We start from the raw sequence: 21,689 nt of genomic DNA on the forward strand, positions 1-21,689 counted from the left end.
TGTGAGCGCAGTTAGGTGTTTTATTTATTTTTATTTTTTATTTTTTATTTTTTTTTGCTTGTCAGCTGAAGAAACCCGGAAATGGGAGGGGAGAGATGAGCTGAGGACCTTTTTTTTCTTTCTTTCTCTTTTTTTTTTGCTTGTTAGCTCATGAAACCGGAAGTGGGCTCGCACACTTTTGAAAACGCTCCGCCGGCCCCGGAAGAAGAAGAAAAAGAAGAAGAAGAAGAAGAAGAAGAAAAAAAAAAGAAATTCGATATTCATGTTTGTCAAGAATTTTATGGTCCCTGTCATTCGTGCGCCTCGCAATACATTCAAAAGTGTTATCCATCTGTAATACATACATAGAAAAGCGTTATCCATGATCTTTTCGTCCCCTGTTTGCTTAAAATTGAATACCCAGTACACTGAAATCAGATTGCATTTAACGCAGGAAGGGGGGGGGGGAGAATTATACATAGCGGGATGTTTCTGAGCAGTCATGTTGTAGCCTAGTATTTTTCCTCCCTGTGATGTATATAGCTATACCGCCCAAGCCTGATGATCTGAAAGACACGTTTGTATAGTACATGATGAACTTACTTGTGAAGAACTCAGTAGGATACGTTTTCATCAAATTACATGTGTTCAATGAAGTGTGAACACACATATCCCATTATTCAAATTTTGTTTATGAATTTTGTCAATTATTCTTTCCCAACAGTATATGGTGTCCTTGCATGGTGTTTGAAGGCTTTAAGTTTTCCAGCTATCTGTTTGTCAGAGGAACTACAGTCCTTATTGGTAGTCTTTGATAACAATACATGACCGTTAATAATGGTATAAAAGCGATGTTTTGAGCCTATCTGATTCATAAGATCAATTTCCAATGGATATGGAGGCATAAATCCTCTCATGTCGTATACACATCATTAACTAAAATGAATCTGTAAATTTTGATGTTTATTTTGATTCATTCCAATCTTCATTTCATTTGCATTTTCGTCGGTCACGAGCGCTTCCGACAGTGCTTACCAGGGTTCAAAGGCGATCATAATTATTTCCTTGGCACCTTTCTCGGTATAAAACAAGTACCACATATACCGTTGGCAACATTAACTATACTCCATAATGAAACTTTGTGAATATCATGCGCACCATGTCATGTCTAGGTATAAAATGCTGTATTATGTTACTTTGATTTCTTTTTACTTTTTCACGGACTCACTGAAGAACAGCCATTGGCTGAAGTGAGTGACCGTGTCGAAATAAAAATAAACTGAACTGAACCATGCATCTCATACAAATACACATGTTCACAAATCAGAGGAGCATGATTAAAAAATAACGATCAACATCAAAATGTGGTGATTTTATTTGTATTCATGCAGTTATTCTATTTGTGTGTCTCGGTAGAAGACTGTCACTCTTTTTGTGCAGAGCACTTATATTTTCCATTAAACCTATACGATAATACCGGACTTTTTTTTAGAATTGCAAAACGCAACAAGGCGCCTCATCACGAACAAATCTTTTCACTATGTATAGTTGCGTATAAATCAACTGTGTCATGAAACTTTATAGTTGGAAAGGGGCAGGAAGAAATTTTGTCTAACACATTGTGACCAATAACTATACTAAGGAACAAATATGAATAAAAAACTCCTAAGTGAACTGTTCCAAAAAACCAACCAATTGATTTGATTGTATCTCAGATTTAATGAGATTTGTCACATCATGCAGGCAGGAGCCAGCGGAGGAGGGGGGGGGGGGAGGGAGAAGCTCCTTGCCCCTCCCCCCGAAAAACAAACAAACACAACAACAACACAAGACACACACACATACACACACAAACACACACACACACACACACACACACACACACACACACATACAGACAAATACATGCAACATTTGTTTGGCTGGTCAAATAATAATATTAAAAAAAAATAGGAAAAGTTGAAAATCAAACGTAACCCCATGACTTTCCCAAAGTGAACATTGACCCTTAATAATTGGCCCAACCACGACCACTGTGACGTTAGGTCATCCATCCCACGACTCCCCGACTGCAGCCTGCGGTCCCCGACAGGAATGACAGGAATCGATCAGTATCTCACAATATATATTACTGTGGATATGAACCCAACTATTTTTTTTTTTGAATTACGTGTATTAGGTTTCTGGTACTTGAATTGTAAGTTTTCTCATCATGGGGGTGGGGTGAGGGTTGAATTCGTTTTCTCATACAAGGATGAGTATGCAACTTCGGGGCCCGACGCATACCAGGAAAATTCGAAATACATGTATGGACAAAGTGAGGGGGCCGAGCTTTTTTTTTTTTTTTGGGGGGGGGGGGTAGGTCATTATGCTGCCGCTTCCGTCCCAAAATCGCCTGACAAGCGAAAAAAAGACCTTATTATTTTCTGCCGTGTGATATTAGCCAAGGAAAAATAGCCTTTGAGAAATTTGGAGCCACCCGACATCACTAATTATGGCCCCGGGCCTCCGCTATAATGTCAGGCCTTTTGTACTTATACGGGAATAATCTTTACTGATATACCATGTATGATGGGCATGAGAAGAATGAATTTATTCCAGTTAATTGATGCTGTTACAAGTAATCATTTACAGATGATGTAACGACTGATACTCTTACTTTATGATCTTTATAGTTTAGCTCTAAATATTCCTGAAATAGATATAGCCAAACGTCCATTGAAGAAGTTATTCAAAATTCCTATATGATCCAAGGCGGAACAGGCTGGAAGTTTGTGACGAAATATCTCATTAAAAACCCCAAAATGCTTGACGAGTTCCATTCAGATATCATCTACCATTTATATTAACCAAGTACAGAAATTAAGCTGTAATTAAGGCTTACATGTGTTAGTATTATTATATCCAAGACAAAGCTGTCACGCCGACCTATTTTTCTTTTGCCAATACACTGTAGTTATTTTCTTTGTGTGTGTGTGATGCATATTGTGTCGTCTTATACTGTAAACCTACATGGACGATTAACGGAAAATAGTGCTGACCTTCCCAGGTAGCATTTTTTTCAGTCCGTATTTAGTATGAAACAAACAAAAACAAACACACAAACAAGGAAAGAAACAGGCGGTGATCAACCTCAACAGCTAGAATAGGTGCTATGACTATGTAACTGTATGACTAATCAACTAACACAAAGGGTACCCTTAATTCTAGAAGATTCTACCACAGCTCGTGTTATTCAGCAGGAACTTCCCCAAACAATTATGACTGGTCAACCAACACAAAGAGTACATAATAGCGTTATACTTACAGACGCATCTAATAACCAATCATGACTCGTTACCTACATTAACAAAGCTTTTTTTTTTTTTTTGGTCACACACCACAGTTAACTCTGATATAGCACATCAACAAATTCCAACTGTATACAATTTTCTATTTTGTACTGCTATCATAAAAAAAAAGAAACGTACATTAGAGAATCATCGTTAAATCATTTTGAGTCGACAAGTTCCTTTCTCGAACAAAACGTAATGAAATTTGCGAGATATTCGTATGACTATACCCCCTCTCTACAATGTGCACGGACAAGGCACTATGCCATTTACGCGTCCGATTCCGAACTTGCTAGAAAATACAGAATGACGCACTGTTGTATTTGTTGCAGCGCTGCTGCAGTCATGGTTCTCCACTCGGCTGTCCACATTATCTATTTATTGACAAAAATAACAATAGGGAAACGTTCTCGTAAAGTGCCCGTGCCCCTCGTACTGACCATCATGTAGTGAATACGGGCAGACGTCAATAGCGTATTTTGAATGTGAAAGGGTATAAAGAGAGATAGGTACCTGTCATGGAGATATATACCTGTATGTTCCCGCTGTATATGCAGGGTATACCCGGTTTCATACTGGTATTTGCATGCCATCAACCCAAGGATCTTCATCCTGTGGTTAAAGCGTGTTGCAGTGTAACAATCACGATAATATTTATTTTATACACACTGTAAGTAGTACTCTTCCTGTCCCTTGTTCAGCAGAGTAAGCTACAAGTACTGTATTATGATCTATAATTCTCTCACGTCAGTGCTGCGAAATGTTTCGTGTTATTCGCGCCGATAATGAATGGACGCGATCACGGGGGAAAATAAGTGTATACCGGGTAAATTATGTCTCTCTCCAGCTTGTTTTATCGTAAGCGCGGGCAAATTATAAGACGCATTACGAGGATAGCCAGCTAGAAGAGTTTGCAAGAAGAAAGATACCCGGTGGAGTCTATTCCAACCATACAAAACGTTCCTCATTAGCAACAAAATAATCCACACTGCTTTCGCTTCTATGATACACAAGACCTATTCAGTAAGTAGATCCGACCTCCCTTGTTATGCACAGACGAGGTATTTAATAATTTTCTCCCTCGTGATTGGTTCTTGAATTGCCGCGTCGAGAGGTAACTATACCAATCACATCTATAGTGAGGACAATAAAAGTCAGTCATTGAATTGCCTCATTTTGGTGACAAATATATCAGATCTATCAGTAAAGGAAAATATTTTTTAATTTGTTTTACATTCAATTTGATTCAAAAGAAATATCTTCTCCAGCAAAACCTGAGTAAATTTGCAAAACTATGTATACTACCCCCATCTTTCTAGAATGGAACAGGACATTTCCGCATCCGGTGTCGAACTTGCTAGAAAAACCGAATGACACACACACACATTATTGTCGTATTGTTGCAGTCATACAACATAGTTCTTACAGTGTTTCTCCTGTGCAACATTGAGTCTGCTCGTCAGGAATGTGAAAAATAGATAATTAAAAAAAATGAAAAGTACGTAGCTCTCTTCAAAGTCTTTGCTGTCTTATTAAGCCATCTTTTAAAATGAATATCGTACTCCAGATAATGGACACTTTAAATCACTAGTCTGATTCGCAGTGTAGAGTTATAAAAGTTACATTTTCACGTGTCTGCTTTCTGCTATTCAATGCAAACAAATCATATAAGAACCAAATGATGATGATGGTAAGTATGATGATGTAACTTGTAAGAGCATACAAAGCGGCAACACATAAGTTTCTGAACATGAGAGTGAAAGAGTGCCTGTCTTTGTACTGGAACGAGACCAGCAGACCCTCCTATCAAACGGACCTTTCAAAAGAAAACGCGGAAGGATACCGGTTCTTATCCCCATTATCCCACGTGTTTCCCTGTTTTATACAGCAAGCAGGGTGGGTAATCCCGGGTAGCTCGGTTTCAGCGTTGAAGCATACTATAGTATTGCATTGCCTCGCTTTTGGCCCAGTTGAGCCCAGAAGCGTCTGGAAAGGACACGTGCCTACATAAAAGCCCACGGAACCGCGTGCTTTTGTCATAATTTTTACCTCGCTGTCGAGAAAGACCGGAGTCGACCGCTGAAAATTTGTGTCGCAGCTCGATTTGCTCATATATTCTGCGTTCTAATTTGGTAAGAAACATTTACATTTTACTCAATTGCTGCCAATTTAATTCACTAGCCAAATAAAGAAGGCATGCCAATAAAGAAAGCCGACCTTTCTCTATTCTATCATTAGATCATGATCACAATGATGTAAATTTTATTTTATCTCTTTTTTCATTTTTAATTTTTCCTAAAGGCAGTGCTCTTCTGCTCTTTTAAGGCTATTTGATACTGTAGACTAATTTCTAGCTAAAAAGTGCATTTTATTGTCTCTATCCGTTCTTTAATTGTGTTGTACAAAGTCAAGAGGATTGGAAGAAAAACTTATTGAAATTTTATTTTTGCAAATGAAATAAGATTTCAATAAATTTTTCTTCCAATTCTCTGTGACTGTAATCTCATGGTGAGAACTTTCAATCTATGAGTAACGTTAGGCCTATATTAAGGACGTGGTACTAAGGACGTAAGGTGTTGACTAGATCTACTATAACTAACGTTAGTATGAGGAACAATTTAGTAATTTAGCTTGTTATGTTATTGTTAGTGTGTCTGAACTTAGAATGATGTAGAACCACAACCTCAACCCTGCCATGTGTTTTTGTGCTTTCCACCAGCACCACCAGCTTGCCCACACATATCAAAATGACTGACGCCGCTAACCCAAATGCCGAGCCCATGGAGGAGGCCGAGACCTTTGCTTTCCAGGCGGAGATTGCTCAGCTGATGAGCTTGATCATCAATACCTTCTACTCCAACAAGGAGATCTTCTTGAGAGAACTCATCTCAAATTCATCAGATGTAAGTATAAAACCACGATGGAAGCACAAACTCTACCCTGGTCCCTGATATTCAACCTGCCAAGCTTCAATCACTTGCCAAGCCAATAAATAGTCTGCAGGAATTGCTCACTTTACTTACAATAGATCTCTACTTCCTGAATATTTGAGCAATAACATCACAAGTTACCATACCTTTAAAAAACAAAGGAAGGGGGGGTGATGGCAACTGTCTGCAGGGCTGGCGCTACGTTTTCAAAAGTTTTTTGGGGGGCCGCTTCCGGGTTTCATGAGCTTAGGATTTATAGCAAGCAAAAAAAAAAGTCTTCAGCACATCTTTCTCATTCCAGTTCTTGGTTTCTTCAGCTGATAAGCAAAAAATGAAAAAAATGAATACCTTCACGTGCTCAAAAGGTTTCTTTTATTCTGTTTTCTAGTACCACTTCGGGGGGGAGGGGGGGTGGGCAAATTGGTGACACCCTATGTATTTGTATGTATGAGTGCAAAAAAAATGTGTGTGGGGGAGGGGGGGGTTTGAGCCCCCTGGTTCTGCCGGCCCTGGGGGGTGTTTCACAAAGCTGTTCTTAAAGTTAAGAAGGACTCCAGTGCGACTGGTGATCAGTTCGTGTGTGCTATACTTATCAGAATCTCAATAATTCAGCACAAGAACTGATCACCAGTCGCACTTAAATCCTTCTTAACTTTAAGAACGGCTTTGTGAAACACCCCCTGGTCTGTACATAGAATTATTGTATCCCCCGAACAGAGTTCGGAGGATACTGTGGATTTGGCCTCGTTGCGCCGCGTCCGTGTCCGCGCTGCAGAGATTTTGTTGTGAGCGCTCTACTGGCAGCAGTTCTTCTTCGATCATCTTCATATTTTGCATGAAGGTGTATTATGGCAAAACAAAGAAGCTTATTGTTTTTGGTGATGACGCCTACTTTTGTTCCGTCTTTATACATGAAAAGGTAATTTTAACAGGGTCTGCTTGTGTGTGCGACGCTGGCCTTATTTCTAGACCGATTTTTTTTTCTTCACATTTGGTATGTAAGTGTGATGCATAATCAAATCTATACACCTACACCTACTGATAATGCTGCCCTCACTGCTCCACCTTTTTCAGGGTCAAAGGTCACCCTGATCATGTCAAAATTTGCAAAAATTCTTGTTTAGGCAATAACTTGATTGTTACTGGATTTTACTCCGACTTGCTAAGGAGGTGTATGGGTGGTCATTCTACATGAAGGACACAACAGTTTGTGGTGACGGTGCCCTCAGTGTTCTGACTTGGAGGCCATGTCACATTTCTTGTATACTGTAATAGTGGTTTCTTTCGCGTACAGAAACTTTCGCGGTTTCCATCGGTGCCGACTTTTTCGCGTGTGTTTAAATTCACAGTCTGCAATGATAGCACTGTAATAAGCGACGAGTTCAAAACATTTTCGCGTGATGTTGAATTCGCTGTTCAACCTCAAAGCGTGAAAAGCGCGAAAATAAAACCACCACGAAAGAAACCACTTTTACAGTATGCTCTATAAGCAACATTAAGCGTTTTCACATCAGCCCGATGTTTCGAAATAGCGCGCTATTTTCTGACTTGGTAAATTTTCCCGATAGCGAAATAGCGCGCTATTTGATAATGTGAACACAAATTAACGCGCTGATTGTATCGCTCTGATCGAGAAAATTTCTCGAGTCCAACTCGAGAAATTTCTGAAATAGCGGGATAGTAGCGCTATGTGATAATGTGAAGATGACTCGAGAAATAAGCGCGATGCATCCCATTATGCCTAGCGTGTGTGACCCAATCGATTGAAGCAAACTACACACAAATCACGAGGAATTTTGAGAGGGCACACACATTACGTATGCTGTTTGCGCATACTTGGCTGTCGAATTAGCTCGACAAAAATTCAGGCTGATTCTCTTCAGGTTGATGTGAATAAGAAATGAAATAGCGCGCTAACTCGCAATCGCGAAAAATGATGTGAAAACGCCTAGTTTGTGTTGGATATTAATTAAACTTGCTATGGAGGTTTGTGGGGGTTATTCAAGGTAACAAAAGTTTCCATTGACAGCGCCCTTATTGTTCCGACTTTTAAGGATGCCATGTCATATTTCTTGTATGTGCTATACTACATGTACCCTCATTTCTCATGGGATTTTATTCAGAATTGCTAAGGATCAGTGAACGGATGGTCATTTTACATGTACATGTAGGACATCCACAGTTTGTGGTGGTGGTGCCCTCAGTGCTCCAACTTGGATGCCAGTCACATTTTGTGTGCATGTAGTCCAGGCGCAGCGACCCAGAAAAAATGACTTCGTTCAACCCACCCCGCAGAAAAGGTTTGACTGCATGGGGTGGTCGGTTGGACCCTCTGGAACACCCCTAGGTAGTATGTGATATCAAATTGTGGTATCAATGAAATTTTACAGGCCATTTTAGTTGCGACATGGCCATATTCTTTGAGGAAGCGTCTGCGCACACTAAGACTACTACACGTACCACTAGCACTGCTACAGGCGCCAATGCCAGTGGTGCGTGTTATAGTCTTAGCGTACAAAGACTTTTTCCGCGACAAACATCGGTTTTTGCCTGCAAACTAACTTTTCACGCTAAGCTGGGGTCGGTGTAGTGTAGTTTCCAGACGTTTTTATTTCGTCTTTATTTCTCCGAGTTGAAGCAAGCCAAGTGAGAGTGCATACCCAGCGATTGTGACGCCCGAACCGTTTTTTGTGGCTATCATTGAGCATGCACCCTCACTTGGCTTAGCGCAATACAGTGTGCTTCTGCACAATACACAAGCTGTAACTCAGAGAAATAAAGGCGAAATAAAAACAGCTAGAAATTAAGACTAGGGTCGGTAACGCTTGTCGCTATTGGGGCACTGAAAATGACAAAATTATCACAGTTTTTGCATTTATTTCACGAAGGATTCATCGAAACTCCTTTAAACTATGTGCATGTTGCTAGAGATGTCAGCAATACAATGGGATACATTGTAAGGTATAATATTGTGCATGGTTACCATGGTAACCGGATGCCTACAGGTGATTGGTAACTCCCAAAAATATCTGGAATTTAGACAGGTTTGTTTCTTTTGCCTTTCGTGCACATCAGATCACTCATTGTAGATGAGCTCTACACTGTAAAATTAGTCTGGATAAAAAGGGAAAAGACGCCCAAGATTTTTCCCTCATTCTCTCCTCAGCATTAATTCATTACTGCACGTTATGAATGAAATTTACATATGATATTTCATTTTATTCTATATATATATATATATATATACATATGAAATATATATATATTTTTTTACAGTAGTTAACGAACACAAAAGTACGCTTAATTCTTTGATGGATAATCCAGCGCACGTGTATATTCCTTCTTTAGAAAGGAATTTATCGGTATTCTTGAATAAACTTCCTTTAAGAACATAAACAATCAATTGCTTTCCTCTGCTCTTTTCCAGGATTGTTTTGAATAACCATCGCTCTGTAAATACTCGAAAGAGCTACTATAGAATAATGGCTTTGCTTTCTGTATTCATCTTATTTTTAAGGGAAATTTGTGTCCATACATTATTAAAAACTATATACATTTGCCTATGCTTTGAAGTCAAATTTGTGTTGAAAGTACGACGGATGCAACTTTTTCATGCATTTTACTATTCGAAAATGATATCTTTCTTTCAATTGCCGTTTATTATGCCTTTGCTTACAAATTTTGCTGTAACTTGAGAATGCTTCAAAATATTCTTCACATATACCTGATGTCGTACACTTTATGCAAAAGGAAGGACATGCTTATTGAGCTTTTTGAAATTATGGGCTTTAGTTTTCGAGTTATTGACAACTAAATTCTGATTGGATAATACTGGTTGCCATGGCAACAGGGAAAACTTTTTTAACGAAAATCAATAAAAAATTGTGTGCTTATTTTATTGCATCTATAAGATTAAAAAAAAAAAACAATGTTTGCAGCAGCAGGAGGCATTTTGGGGGTTACCAGTCACCCTTAGGCATCCGGTTACCATGGTAACCATGCACAATATTATAACTTACAATGAATCCCACTGTATGGATGACATCTCTAGCAACATGCAGTTTTGATGAATTCTTCATGAAATAAATGTAAAAACTGTGTGAGTTTGTCGTTTTCAGTGCCCCAAATAGCGACAAGCGTTTACCGACCCTAGTCTTAATTTCTAGCCGTTTTTTCGTCTTTATTTCTCTGAGTTGCAGCTTGTGTATTATGCAGAAGCCCGCTGTATATATTGCGCTAAGTGGAGTGAGAGCACACACCCAGTGATTGCGATTCAGTCGTCACAATCACCGGGTATGCGCTCTCACTCGGCTTGCTTGAACTCTTGAAATAAAGACGAAATAAAAACGGCTAGAAACTACACTACACCGAACCCAGCTTGGCGTGAAAAGTTAGTTTGCAGGCAAAACCCTTGTTTATCGAAGAAAAAGTATATGCGCGCTAAGACTACTACACGCAGCACTGGCACTGGCGCCTGTAGCAGTGCTAGTGGTGCGTGTAATAGTCTTGGCGTGCGCAGACTCTTTTACGTTTGTTCCAACAATCATGATGAAAAGTGGCCAGTAAAATTCTACTGACACCACAATTTGGAACCACATACTACCTGGGGATGTTCATAGAGGTCCCATCTACCACCTCGTCTGGTCAAACCTTTTCTGCGGGGTGGGTTGAACGAACTCCTTAATTAAGCCTCTTACAGGAATTAGCGCCTTGACTAATGCTCTATCAGCCACATTTATTGTCAGATTTTATTTGAACTTGCTATTGAGGTTTATGGGGAGTTATTCTAGAGAACAAAAGTTTTAATTGCCGGCGCTCTCATTGTTCAAACTTTTATAGGATGACATGTCATATTCCTTGCGTGTGTTATGTACTACACTAGCCTCATTTTTCATCAGATTTTATTGTATCCTGCAACAGATGCCATATTATACAACATTCTGGCCTAGAAGGTGATCCAGATGGGGTATGGGAGATGGGTTCGGGGGATACATGTGCGAATGTTCTAGTTGTATGTGTGGTGATGTTTTATTTAGATATTCTTTTCCTTTTGAATCTTGGTCGGCCTCCGTGTGTAGCTTAGTGTCTAACTCTTTACAAATTTACTATTCTGGCACTTCCAGGCCTTGGACAAGATCCGCTACAAGTCCCTGACCGACCCTTCTGAGGTTGAGACGGGCAAGGATTTCTTCATCAAGATCATCCCCAACAAGGAGGAGAAGACCCTGACCATCATCGACACTGGCATCGGCATGACCAAGGCTGACCTGATCAACAACCTGGGAACCATCGCCCGATCCGGCACCAAGGCATTCATGGAAGCCCTGCAGGTGAGTGTCTGACATGCCACATCAGCACCTTGCTTTACTTTTCATTCTAAATAAATGCTTGATTTCTTGTAGGGAGTTGATTCCTGTTCATAAAATGACCCCCCCCCCCCAAAAAAAAAAAAAAAAAAAAAAAAAAAAAAAAAAAAAAAAACAGAAAAGAAACCAGAAAAGAAAAAAAAAACAGAAAAAAGGAAGAAGTAATCATCCCAGTTTGGCTTCTTGGCCAAGCTGCTTGTGGGGTTATATCTTTTTAAGGAAATAAGTGGATTGATCTTTAAATCGTTATTAAAGGACAAGTTCACCTTCATATACATGTGGATTTAGTGAAGGCAACAATATTAGTAGAACACATCAGTGAAAGTTGGGGGAAAATCCGACAATCCGTTCAAAAGTTATGAATTTTTAAAGTATCTGTGCAATCACTGCTGAAGGAAAAGACTACTACAGTGTATGATGTCACTTGCGTACAACAATATAAGGAAAATAAAAAGAGAATTTCACAAAACTTGACTTTTTGAATAAAGTGCACATTTCTTCGACATGTTACTGACTTATGCTAGGGGTAATATTATTTCCCCTGACTTCTGAAAGAGAGAAGTTGAGTGTTTTTTTATTATTTGAGAAAAGTGAGAATATCTTGAATTTTCCTTATTCTTTCTTTATGTAGTTGTACTCATATGACATCACAAGCCATAGTAGTCTTCTCATCCAGCCGTGACTGAGCAGAAACTTCAAAAATTCATAACTTTTGAACGGATTGTCCGATTTTCCTCAAACTCTCATTGATGTGTTCCACTAATATTGCTGCATTCACTCAACCCACATGTCTATGAAGGTGAACTTGTCCTTTAATGAGTGTTTGTCATTTAAAAAAAATATATTATTATTGAACTGCCATGAGCTCTGTGTGAGATTTTAACTGTTGCCTCTTGTGTCCACAGGCTGGGGCAGACATCTCCATGATTGGTCAGTTTGGTGTGGGCTTCTACTCCGCTTACCTGGTGGCTGAAACAGTTACTGTGACATCAAAGAATAACGACGATGAGGCCTACACATGGCAGTCTAGTGCCGGAGGTTCATTCACCATCCACAGAGTTCCAAGTAAGGAAAATAACCCTGTGGTTTGTCTCTTTCTGGAATGCACTTCTTGTTGAATGGAAGTAGTATTTGTAGTTGTCATGTGGACATTATCTCACAATTTACAAATGAAAGATGTTGATTTTTGAGCTGTAACTTTCAAAAAAAAAAGAAGAAGGAGAATGGTATGGTTGAACTCTTTGCTGAAAAAATAACAAGTTTGAAAGAAAGGTTGTATGGACATAGTACCGGAAAATGAATTGTTGAGTAACCATAGTAACTTAAAGCATTATTTACCATTTGTAGATGAAACAAAAACCCAGCTTAGGTGCACTGCTTGAAATAGTTCCTAGCATGTGAGATAGAGATAGAAACAACCAGTATAAAATTTTTATTCAGTATAATCAATGCTAGATATTGTTAAATATACAACAATAGTTGAAATAAGATTATTTTTAGAATAAACTGTCATGCAGATAAAAGTTTATTGAGAAAAATAGTGATATCTTCTTGTCTTTTAAACTTCAAAAATTTTGAAGTGATCAGATGTTTTGTGATAACTCAAACATTTTTGAAATCACTGCTGTCAGTGGTAAACAATTCCTTTGAGTAATGGAAGTTCTTCAGCTTGTCAAACTATTTTTTTTAAATTGTATCACCATAGCAACGGAAGATCTTCAGCGTGGTACCAAGATTGTGCTGCACATCAAGGAGGACCAGGCTGAATACCTGGAGGAGAAGAAAGTGAAGGACATCGTCAAGAAGCACAGTCAGTTCATTGGCTACCCCATCAAGCTCCAGGTAAGGCACATTCATTCTGAAGAAGAAAAAAAAAATTGTGCCTTGGCCTCGCACAACTTTCATGACTTTTGCTCGCACAGTCTTGTGCATTTTCTGAAAGTGAAACCAAAGTTATCAAATGTGGACTGATGGTTACTGCGTCGCAGGCATTTTACAGTTGTGATCCACTGAAAATGACATTTTCATATTTTTAACATGTGAATTAGCATAGAATAAGAAGAACTATGCTATTTAAGCACTCTGACTGTTTCAAGGTTTTCTATTCAGTCAAAATGTAATCCTATAGTCCCTTCACTTGAATATCAAGTGCAATTTCTCAGATCAGCCAGTCAAGATCATAGTGTGGTGCGCACGAAATTTTTGGCTTTTTGTTTTATTGTACTATATTTTACTGGAAGTTTGTCTTGGTCAGTTGATCTCCTTTGTTTACAATTATGTAAGAGGTTTTTATTTGAGCTTTAAAAACATGGGAAATCAAAAAGAAATGTAATAAATTTATGTCCTCATATCCAATATTTGTTGCTGACCTTTAATGGCAAACCAGAGGTAGGGTTTTGTTGATTATATGCCAGCAATATGCGTGCCAAATTGGGCAGCCGTTGCGATCTTCTTTGCCACATGTAGTGTAGCAAAAAAGAAGGAAAAAAGAAAGAAGACTGATTAGGGTTAGTGTAGATGAGTGGTATGACTTACAAATACAGGCTAGTTCATGTACCAACTGATGCTGGGCCTCGGAGAATGAGAATTTCGTGGTTAATTGTTCTCACATCACAGGTGGAGAAGGAGCGCGAAAAGGAGGTGAGCGACGACGAGGATGAGGAGGAGAAGAAGGACGAGGAAGCGGCCAAGGAGGAAGGGGATGGAGAGCAGCCCAAGATAGAGGACCTTGGCGAGGAGGAGGAGAGCAAGGAGGAGAAGAAGAAGAAGAAGAAGATCAAGGAGAAGTACACCGAGGACGAGGAACTCAACAAGACCAAGCCCATCTGGACCAGGAACCCAGATGACATCAGCCAGGACGAGTACGGCGAGTTCTACAAGTCCCTCACCAATGACTGGGAGGACCATTTAGCTGTCAAGGTAATCTTCATAGTCTTTAACCTGTATAGATTACCTCATCAAAACTGAAAGAGATGTTGGTTGCTTCCCCTGGATTATGATGACGCTTTCTCAAATGAGAGAAATCCTCATTGTACATTATATCTTGGAGACATGAGTATTGAAACTGTTAACCTTGTCTTGGTTTTTAAGGAGAGTTGGAACAGCAGGTAAATATTCAAGATTCAAACAAATTGAGATGATGCCCCAATGTCTACTTCAAATTCGAATTTTCTCCAAATATTTATGTATAGTATGAAGCACTCTGTTGCTCTCAACTCGTGTAGGTTTTCTGTACCATCACATTAATTTTTATTTTCTCTTTTGCCTCATGTACGTGATGTGCTCTAAGCAAAATGATAAACAAACAAAACAAAAGCCCAAGACCTCTGAATCTGTATCTTCCAGCACACACTGTGCCAAGTTGTAATCGCTACTCTAGGTTCTGTCCTCCAACTGGTGGGTAGGGCTTGGCCGGGGTGATCATGACAACTCCTGGTGGTGCATGAATGGAAGAAGAGCAAGAAAAACAAGTGACCTCTTTGTGCCCCCACCCGGTGCTGTACGCCTGCGTGGGGGTTCCAATTTGGGCACGTTTTTTGCATTAGGTTGAACCCGCCACGAAATGAACCTCTTTCTTAATGTTCAATGAGCGTGGTGTTTGACCTTGAGCAACATACTGAATATTCAGTGCGATGTGTCAATTTTTAATTCAAACATCAATACAGAGCTCAAGAGCATGTCAATATTCATACCATGTCGTGTGTTAATCGAGATGCACTCGTTTATTTTCTTTTTTTTCTTAAACCCCTGCAGCACTTTTCAGTGGAAGGGCAGCTCGAGTTCCGCGCTCTCCTCTTCGTGCCAAAGAGGGCGCCCTTCGACCTCTTCGAGAACAAGAAGAAAAAGAATAACATCAAGTTGTATGTGAGGAGAGTTTTCATCATGGACAACTGTGAAGACCTCATTCCAGAGTACTTGAGTAAGTTTAAATAGGGCTAAATCAAATATGTGGTATTTGTTTCTTAAATGAGATGTATTGTGCTTTCCTGTCCAGTGTATTTTGATGTACATGTATCCATAGACTTTTTGACTTGTGACATGTCGTGGAATCAGAAGTTCAGGTACAGTTTTTGATATGTCTCCTCAATGAAAAGTGTGCTCTCCAACTCTGTTAGTGCATGAGACACTACCTGAGCTTCAGATTAGCTTGCAACATGTCATTGAATATACAATGTCATTACTACACATGTTTAATGATTTTGAAAGGTGTTACATAAGAGAAGGTTTAAATATTTAGAAGTGTTGATGCTAGTAAGAAGTCTATTAACAGGGTCTTGCCTTAGTCAAAGTGTTTAACTTCAAAATGATTCTGGCAGAGTTGTATAGGTCACTTATGTACCGTCAGATGATCAGGTTTGCAGAGATAGATGAAGACTGTAGTTAATGAGATATTTAATCAATTTTCTCCTCAGACTTCATCAAGGGTGTGGTTGACTCCGAGGACCTCCCACTCAACATCTCTCGTGAGATGCTGCAGCAGAGCAAGATTCTGAAGGTCATCAGGAAAAACATCGTCAAGAAGTGCATGGAGCTCTTCCAGGAGATCTCGGAGGACAAGGACAACTACAAGAAGCTCTACGAGCAGTTCTCCAAGAACCTCAAGGTGAGTCGAGGGTTCCAACGAAAGATTGTAGGTTCTAGGTTAACAAAAGACTTCGGTGTGCTAGGATGAGAAAGGATGCTGGCTTCATAAGTGATATTGGAAAGTACTGTGAACTGAGGCTGGGAAATTATTTTCCTTATTTATTTCTTTGAAGAGGCACAAACTGATAGAGGAAGGCTAATGTAGCCTGTTTATTCAAGGAGCTGATCAGAGTGAACTGAAAATGGTTCGTGATTTTAAAAAAAAACACACAAACCTTTGGAATTTATAATAACAAATATATATTTTACTGAGAGGTCATTTCTACTTCTGTTTTGTACTTCTGTATTTGCATGGTTAGCATTGCTCACACAAAATAACAAGTTGTTTAGTAATTAGTCACTTGAATGATTTGCACTTTAGTGTATAAAAGAGAGAAACTCAAGTGCTAGCTCAAATATGACTTTATCAGTTTGGACTGCAGTAGTGACAATATGTTGTGTGGTAATTTCACAGCTTGGTATCCATGAAGACTCCCAAAACCGCAGCAAGATTGCTGACTTCCTGAGGTACCACACATCACACTCCGGAGACGAGATGTCATCGCTGAAGGAGTACGTCTCCCGCATGAAGGAGAACCAGACACAAATCTACTACATCACAGGTAAAAAAAACAAACCACTGCTTAAAAAATATATACTCATGAACTGTGAACAGATGTTTGTGTCTTGTTGCTTTGATATCTCAAAAACTGACCCTATCTGATTTGAATATCATGTGACCATTTGTATAAAAAGCTTTTGATATAGATTTTAACCATGTAAGCTTTATGTTGATGGAAATGTGGCATACAATATCTTCTTGGCTCTCGGCTCTGAACTAAATATTCTATACTAAGTGACATTCTGTATATTCTGTTTGGTATTTGAATTATATGTTTTTGCATGCCACCTGCAAAATTTCAATCCTTTATGAACTTCCAGTGGTTCATGGGTGTTCATGATGGTTTGATTTGAAAGTTTTTTTTTAGTAAAACCCATTGCAGCCCACAGGCTGAATGCGGACATTTTACAGATGGTCCTTGAAAATGTTCAAACTTTTAAATCCCATTTTGATTCTTGATCATTTGCCGTGTAGGTGAGTCAAAGGATCAGGTTGCCAACTCTGCCTTTGTGGAGCGCGTCAAGAAGCGCGGCTTCGAGGTCCTCTACATGACGGAGCCGATTGACGAGTACTGCGTGCAGCAGCTGAAGGAGTATGACGGCAAGACGCTCGTCTCCGTCACCAAGGAGGGTCTGGAGCTCCCCGAGGATGAGGAGGAGAAGAAGAAGCTGGAGGAGGCCAAGGCCAAGTATGAGAATCTCTGCAAGGTCATCAAGGAGATCCTGGACAAGAAAGTTGAGAAGGTATGGCACACGGCAGTGGCTTCAATTCTTCTTTTTCTGAACAAAAGCCATAACCGACCAACATCGATGTCTTTCTTCTGTGGAAACACTCCCTTTTTGAAACTATGTAGACTGTGTGCTACTATGAAAGACCCTTTTATGCACATGTGCTTCAATATGTTGAGGCATGGTGCCTTTTCTCATGAACAAGATCACGGCTGTTTTGTAGTCCTTTAGAGCATATCATTTGAGGATATCTGTTTTTCAGTGGATTGTAGAAACTAGTAGTGGTGCAACAAAGTATCCCTCTTGTAGTGGCATCATTGCAAAAAAAGACAACTTATGCAGTGTTGACTGTTCAGTGGATGGCCAATTCTCTTTCATTTGAAATGGAGTGTAAAAACAAACAAAAGACAGGTGCTAACCATGGCAAATTTCCAGCCAGTAAATTGAAATCAAATTTATTTTAATGCATCGCTGTGATGGTAGATTTAGACAGGTTTTGATTCATGTTTGTGTTTGTATGTCAAATCCTTTTGATCCAGGTTGTTGTGTCCAACCGTCTGGTATCCTCCCCTTGCTGCATCGTCACAAGTCAGTACGGCTGGACGGCCAACATGGAGCGTATCATGAAGGCGCAGGCTCTGAGAGACACCAGCACCATGGGCTACATGGCAGCCAAGAAGCACCTCGAGATCAACCCCGACCACTCCATCATGGAGACGCTGAGGCAGCGTGCCGACACGGACAAGAACGACAAGTCGGTCAAGGACCTGGTCATGCTGCTCTACGAAACCTCCCTCATGTCCTCAGGATTCTCCCTGGAGGAACCCCAGACCCACGCAGGTCGCATCTACAGGATGATCAAGCTCGGTCTCGGTAAGTTGTGTTTTGAGGAGGGAATACTGTAAAGCACCCGTCAGAAGAATCTGCTGTTACTGATAATGACTTTTTTTCCTTGTTTGAAAAATAATTGTAATATAAACAAAGAGTAATTTTAACACTTCTCTGCTTTGAAGTGGTAAAAAAATCACTTTGCTTGCTTGTCTAGGGCTACAATAACTAACTTTCATGCAGGTAGATTAAACTGGGATTTGTCTGTAGAAAGCAAGATGCATGTGCCTGTGAAGGTTGGGTTGTTGCCATTAGCCCAAATACATGTTATACGTTTCTAAATGCTTCAATTTAACAACTATATTCAATTATTTCAGTAGGATAAGGGGGTAAGACATGGCAGCTCAAGTTCTGCCTTTTAAAATATTTTTCTAAATATCAAATTCTGGAATAACACAAATTGACAAACAAAATAGATGACTTCATTGTATTGTTTGGCAAGTCCAGTCCATGTATAACGCAAATCCTCTCATGTATCTGTTTTGCAGGTATTGATGAAGATGACGTCGCAGCTGATGAACCAGCAGAGGAAGACATGCCACCCCTCGAAGGCGAAGACGACGATGCATCAAGAATGGAAGAGGTTGACTAGACAAGTCTTGTCAAACATTTATAGTGGACTGAAAAAGGAACATTTCGGTGGTGTTTACACATATTTTGGAGAGTGACAGCTTTGGCACTGGATTGCAAGTACAAGTGTACATGTGGATGCATCGAATGAAGACTACGCCAAATACGGACTGGCATCATCATCCTGAATGGAACTCAACTTTCGACATGGCTTTGGAAAAAATTGTTGGTGGATGTAAAGATTTCTTACTTGAGGGCCTGCTATCTTGTAATATTGCAGCATCTGTAAGATAACCAAGTACAAATTGTAAATTTGGTGTATGACAAACATTTTCTGTAGATAATTGCCAGTGTATTCATGATCTATGGCAGGTGTATGAAGGCAAGGGTCTTGAAGATGCTCAGTTCACCATGTGTTTTATGCAAATTACAATGTACCTATAACACATTTACTCATTAGAGTGCAAGCAGATTTGCCCAAGTAAATGTATGTGGTATCTCATTCAAAAAATCCAAATCATATAATGATATAGCTTGGTCATGTATGTAGTAGCTGGTGTGAAATGTGCAGGCTTGCATTTGAATAGAATAATCAATTTGCAAAGTTTTGTCTTTTGACACTAATATTAGCTCACGTATATGTAGAGATATGAAAAGATCACATGGTTGGGAATTTTCCTTGGGTAACGTTAGGAAACATTCATTAGACACCCATGTAAACACAGTTGCATTCATAATGTAGCTCATTTTGTGTCAGAAGCTGGCACAAATCTCATGCCCATGACTTAACAGGGGAATTCATTTTAACATTGGTTCATTTGTACTTACAATTGTGTGATGATGGCTTCAACAAGTTGGATATTTTGCAAGAATGAAGCCAGTTTCATTATTGTATCACTTCTGACCGTTTATCATCGCCCAATAAGCTCCTGAATTTTACCAAGGGGAGCCTGTAAAATTGGAGTAGATGTATTTGTGTGTGGTCACCGTTGTTTGCTTCTGTGCATTGTCAAAACTCTCTAATAGTGTGATAATTGTCATTCCTTAAAAAAAAGAAAGAGAAGAAGCAAATTCCAGGTTGTTTTGAGTCGTATCAAACAAATGAAGCAGTGTTGTAAAGTCCACAAATGCTCGACAGTAGAGGAACAAAGTCTCATTGATTTGTACTTTGATGCCTCTCTGGCGGACACCCACCAACATTTTTTGTTTTTTTGTTTTGTATTTACTGTTACATCAATAAAATGTATGTGAACGTAAATTGGTCCTTTGTCTGTTTCAGAATGCTATACCAATCTTCAGTGTATGGTATTTAGTAGTGAAAGTGTGTGTGTGTTCAGTGGAACTGCCCAAAATATGTTGTGTGATGAGTCAACATCGAAAAAAGATGATTTCTCAAAATAAGCTGTGTGATGAGTTGATAAGATGATTTCTCAAAATGTGCTGTGTGATGATTTGTATTCAGATGATTTCTCAAAATATGCTGTGTGGTCTGGTGAGTTAGTAGGATGATTTCTCAAAATACATGTACATTGTACGCTGTGTGATGGAGTTAATAAGATGATTTCTCAAAATGTGCCTAGTGATGATACAAATGTATATTGTAACTAGAAAAGCACTCTTAAGAGCGCAGACCTCCGCCAAGCATGCAGCTCATTTCCACCGCTGATCTTGTTCTTCCATAGAGATATCGGTGATTTCCACCCATACGTACTTATTCAAATTATAGCATTGTGTGCTGAAAGTCACCCGATTTCCCAAAATAGAAGCCCTCGTTACGTCATAAACCCTCAGCTGCATGGCGCGCCTCGCCCTAGCAGAAACTAGAGCATGCACTCAGTGCGCGCATGCAAACCTCAAATACGCGCAGCCTGAACTCCTAAGTGCATTGACCCTACCTGCCAAAATACCAAAAATCCTTCATAAATTCCCCCGAAATTCTCGGATCACTACCAAAATTTAATCATCTCTTACTTGTATCATTCTTAACCTTCCTGCAAGTTTCATCTAAATCCAGTAACTACTTTTTGAGTTATTTTGCACACGGACAAACTAACTAACAAACGAACACACAAACCAACGGTAATGAAAACATAACCTCCCCCCTTGGCGTAGGTAATAAGATGATTTCTCTAGTGAGGTCAGCCTCTGCATACAGCAAGGATTGTGCTCTTGAATAGCAAAATGTGAGGGAGGATCCCCCCATCCCCCCGGAAAAAAAGAATTTTTGGACATACATTAATTGTATAATCAACCTGTTACAAATTTTAATCAATATGGCCCAGTCAAACACTGTCCAGAGATGCTCTTGGTTGTTCTTTGTCCCATGTCATTACATAAAAGTGGACATTTTTGCGTGAGATTTTTTGCACTTGACCAGATGAGATGAATTTTGTGTGCTTTTAATTCCACAGAATCAAAATATAAAATAGTATTATGCATATTAAGCGACAAAGTCACATTTTATTTTTGTGCTATTCTTGTGAAATTGTGGAAATTTCAATTTTTACCATAAATGTACATGCAAGCCAGAAACAATTTGACAATCTGACTGAATAGGCTAGTTTACTACTCTATTCATTTTTGTTTTTTTTTTCTGGATATCCACAAATGTGTCGTGTTTACCACAAAGTATAAAATGTATTCATGTATGC

General features: G+C 39.4%; 1 protein-coding gene across 1 annotated transcript; it reads left to right on the plus strand.

Moving 5' to 3' along the window:
• Window positions 1-6,020: 6,020 nt before the first annotated feature.
• On the plus strand, window positions 6,021-20,296 carry LOC139708481 (heat shock protein 83-like). Its single transcript, XM_071620433.1, has 11 exons — window positions 6,021-6,214; window positions 11,365-11,571; window positions 12,513-12,672; window positions 13,313-13,449; window positions 14,224-14,526; window positions 15,361-15,526; window positions 16,020-16,210; window positions 16,706-16,853; window positions 17,327-17,595; window positions 18,120-18,453; window positions 18,957-20,296. Exons 1-11 carry the CDS (start codon window positions 6,059-6,061, stop codon window positions 19,058-19,060), a joined length of 2,175 nt encoding a protein of 724 aa, XP_071476534.1. The 5' UTR covers window positions 6,021-6,058; the 3' UTR covers window positions 19,061-20,296.
• Window positions 20,297-21,689: the final 1,393 nt, after the last annotated feature.

This window comes from Diadema antillarum, unplaced genomic scaffold (genome assembly GCF_040938485.1).
Source record: "Diadema antillarum isolate AM-2024a unplaced genomic scaffold, OU_Dant_1.0 scf00000036, whole genome shotgun sequence".
NCBI classification, from domain to species: domain Eukaryota; kingdom Metazoa; phylum Echinodermata; class Echinoidea; order Diadematoida; family Diadematidae; genus Diadema; species Diadema antillarum.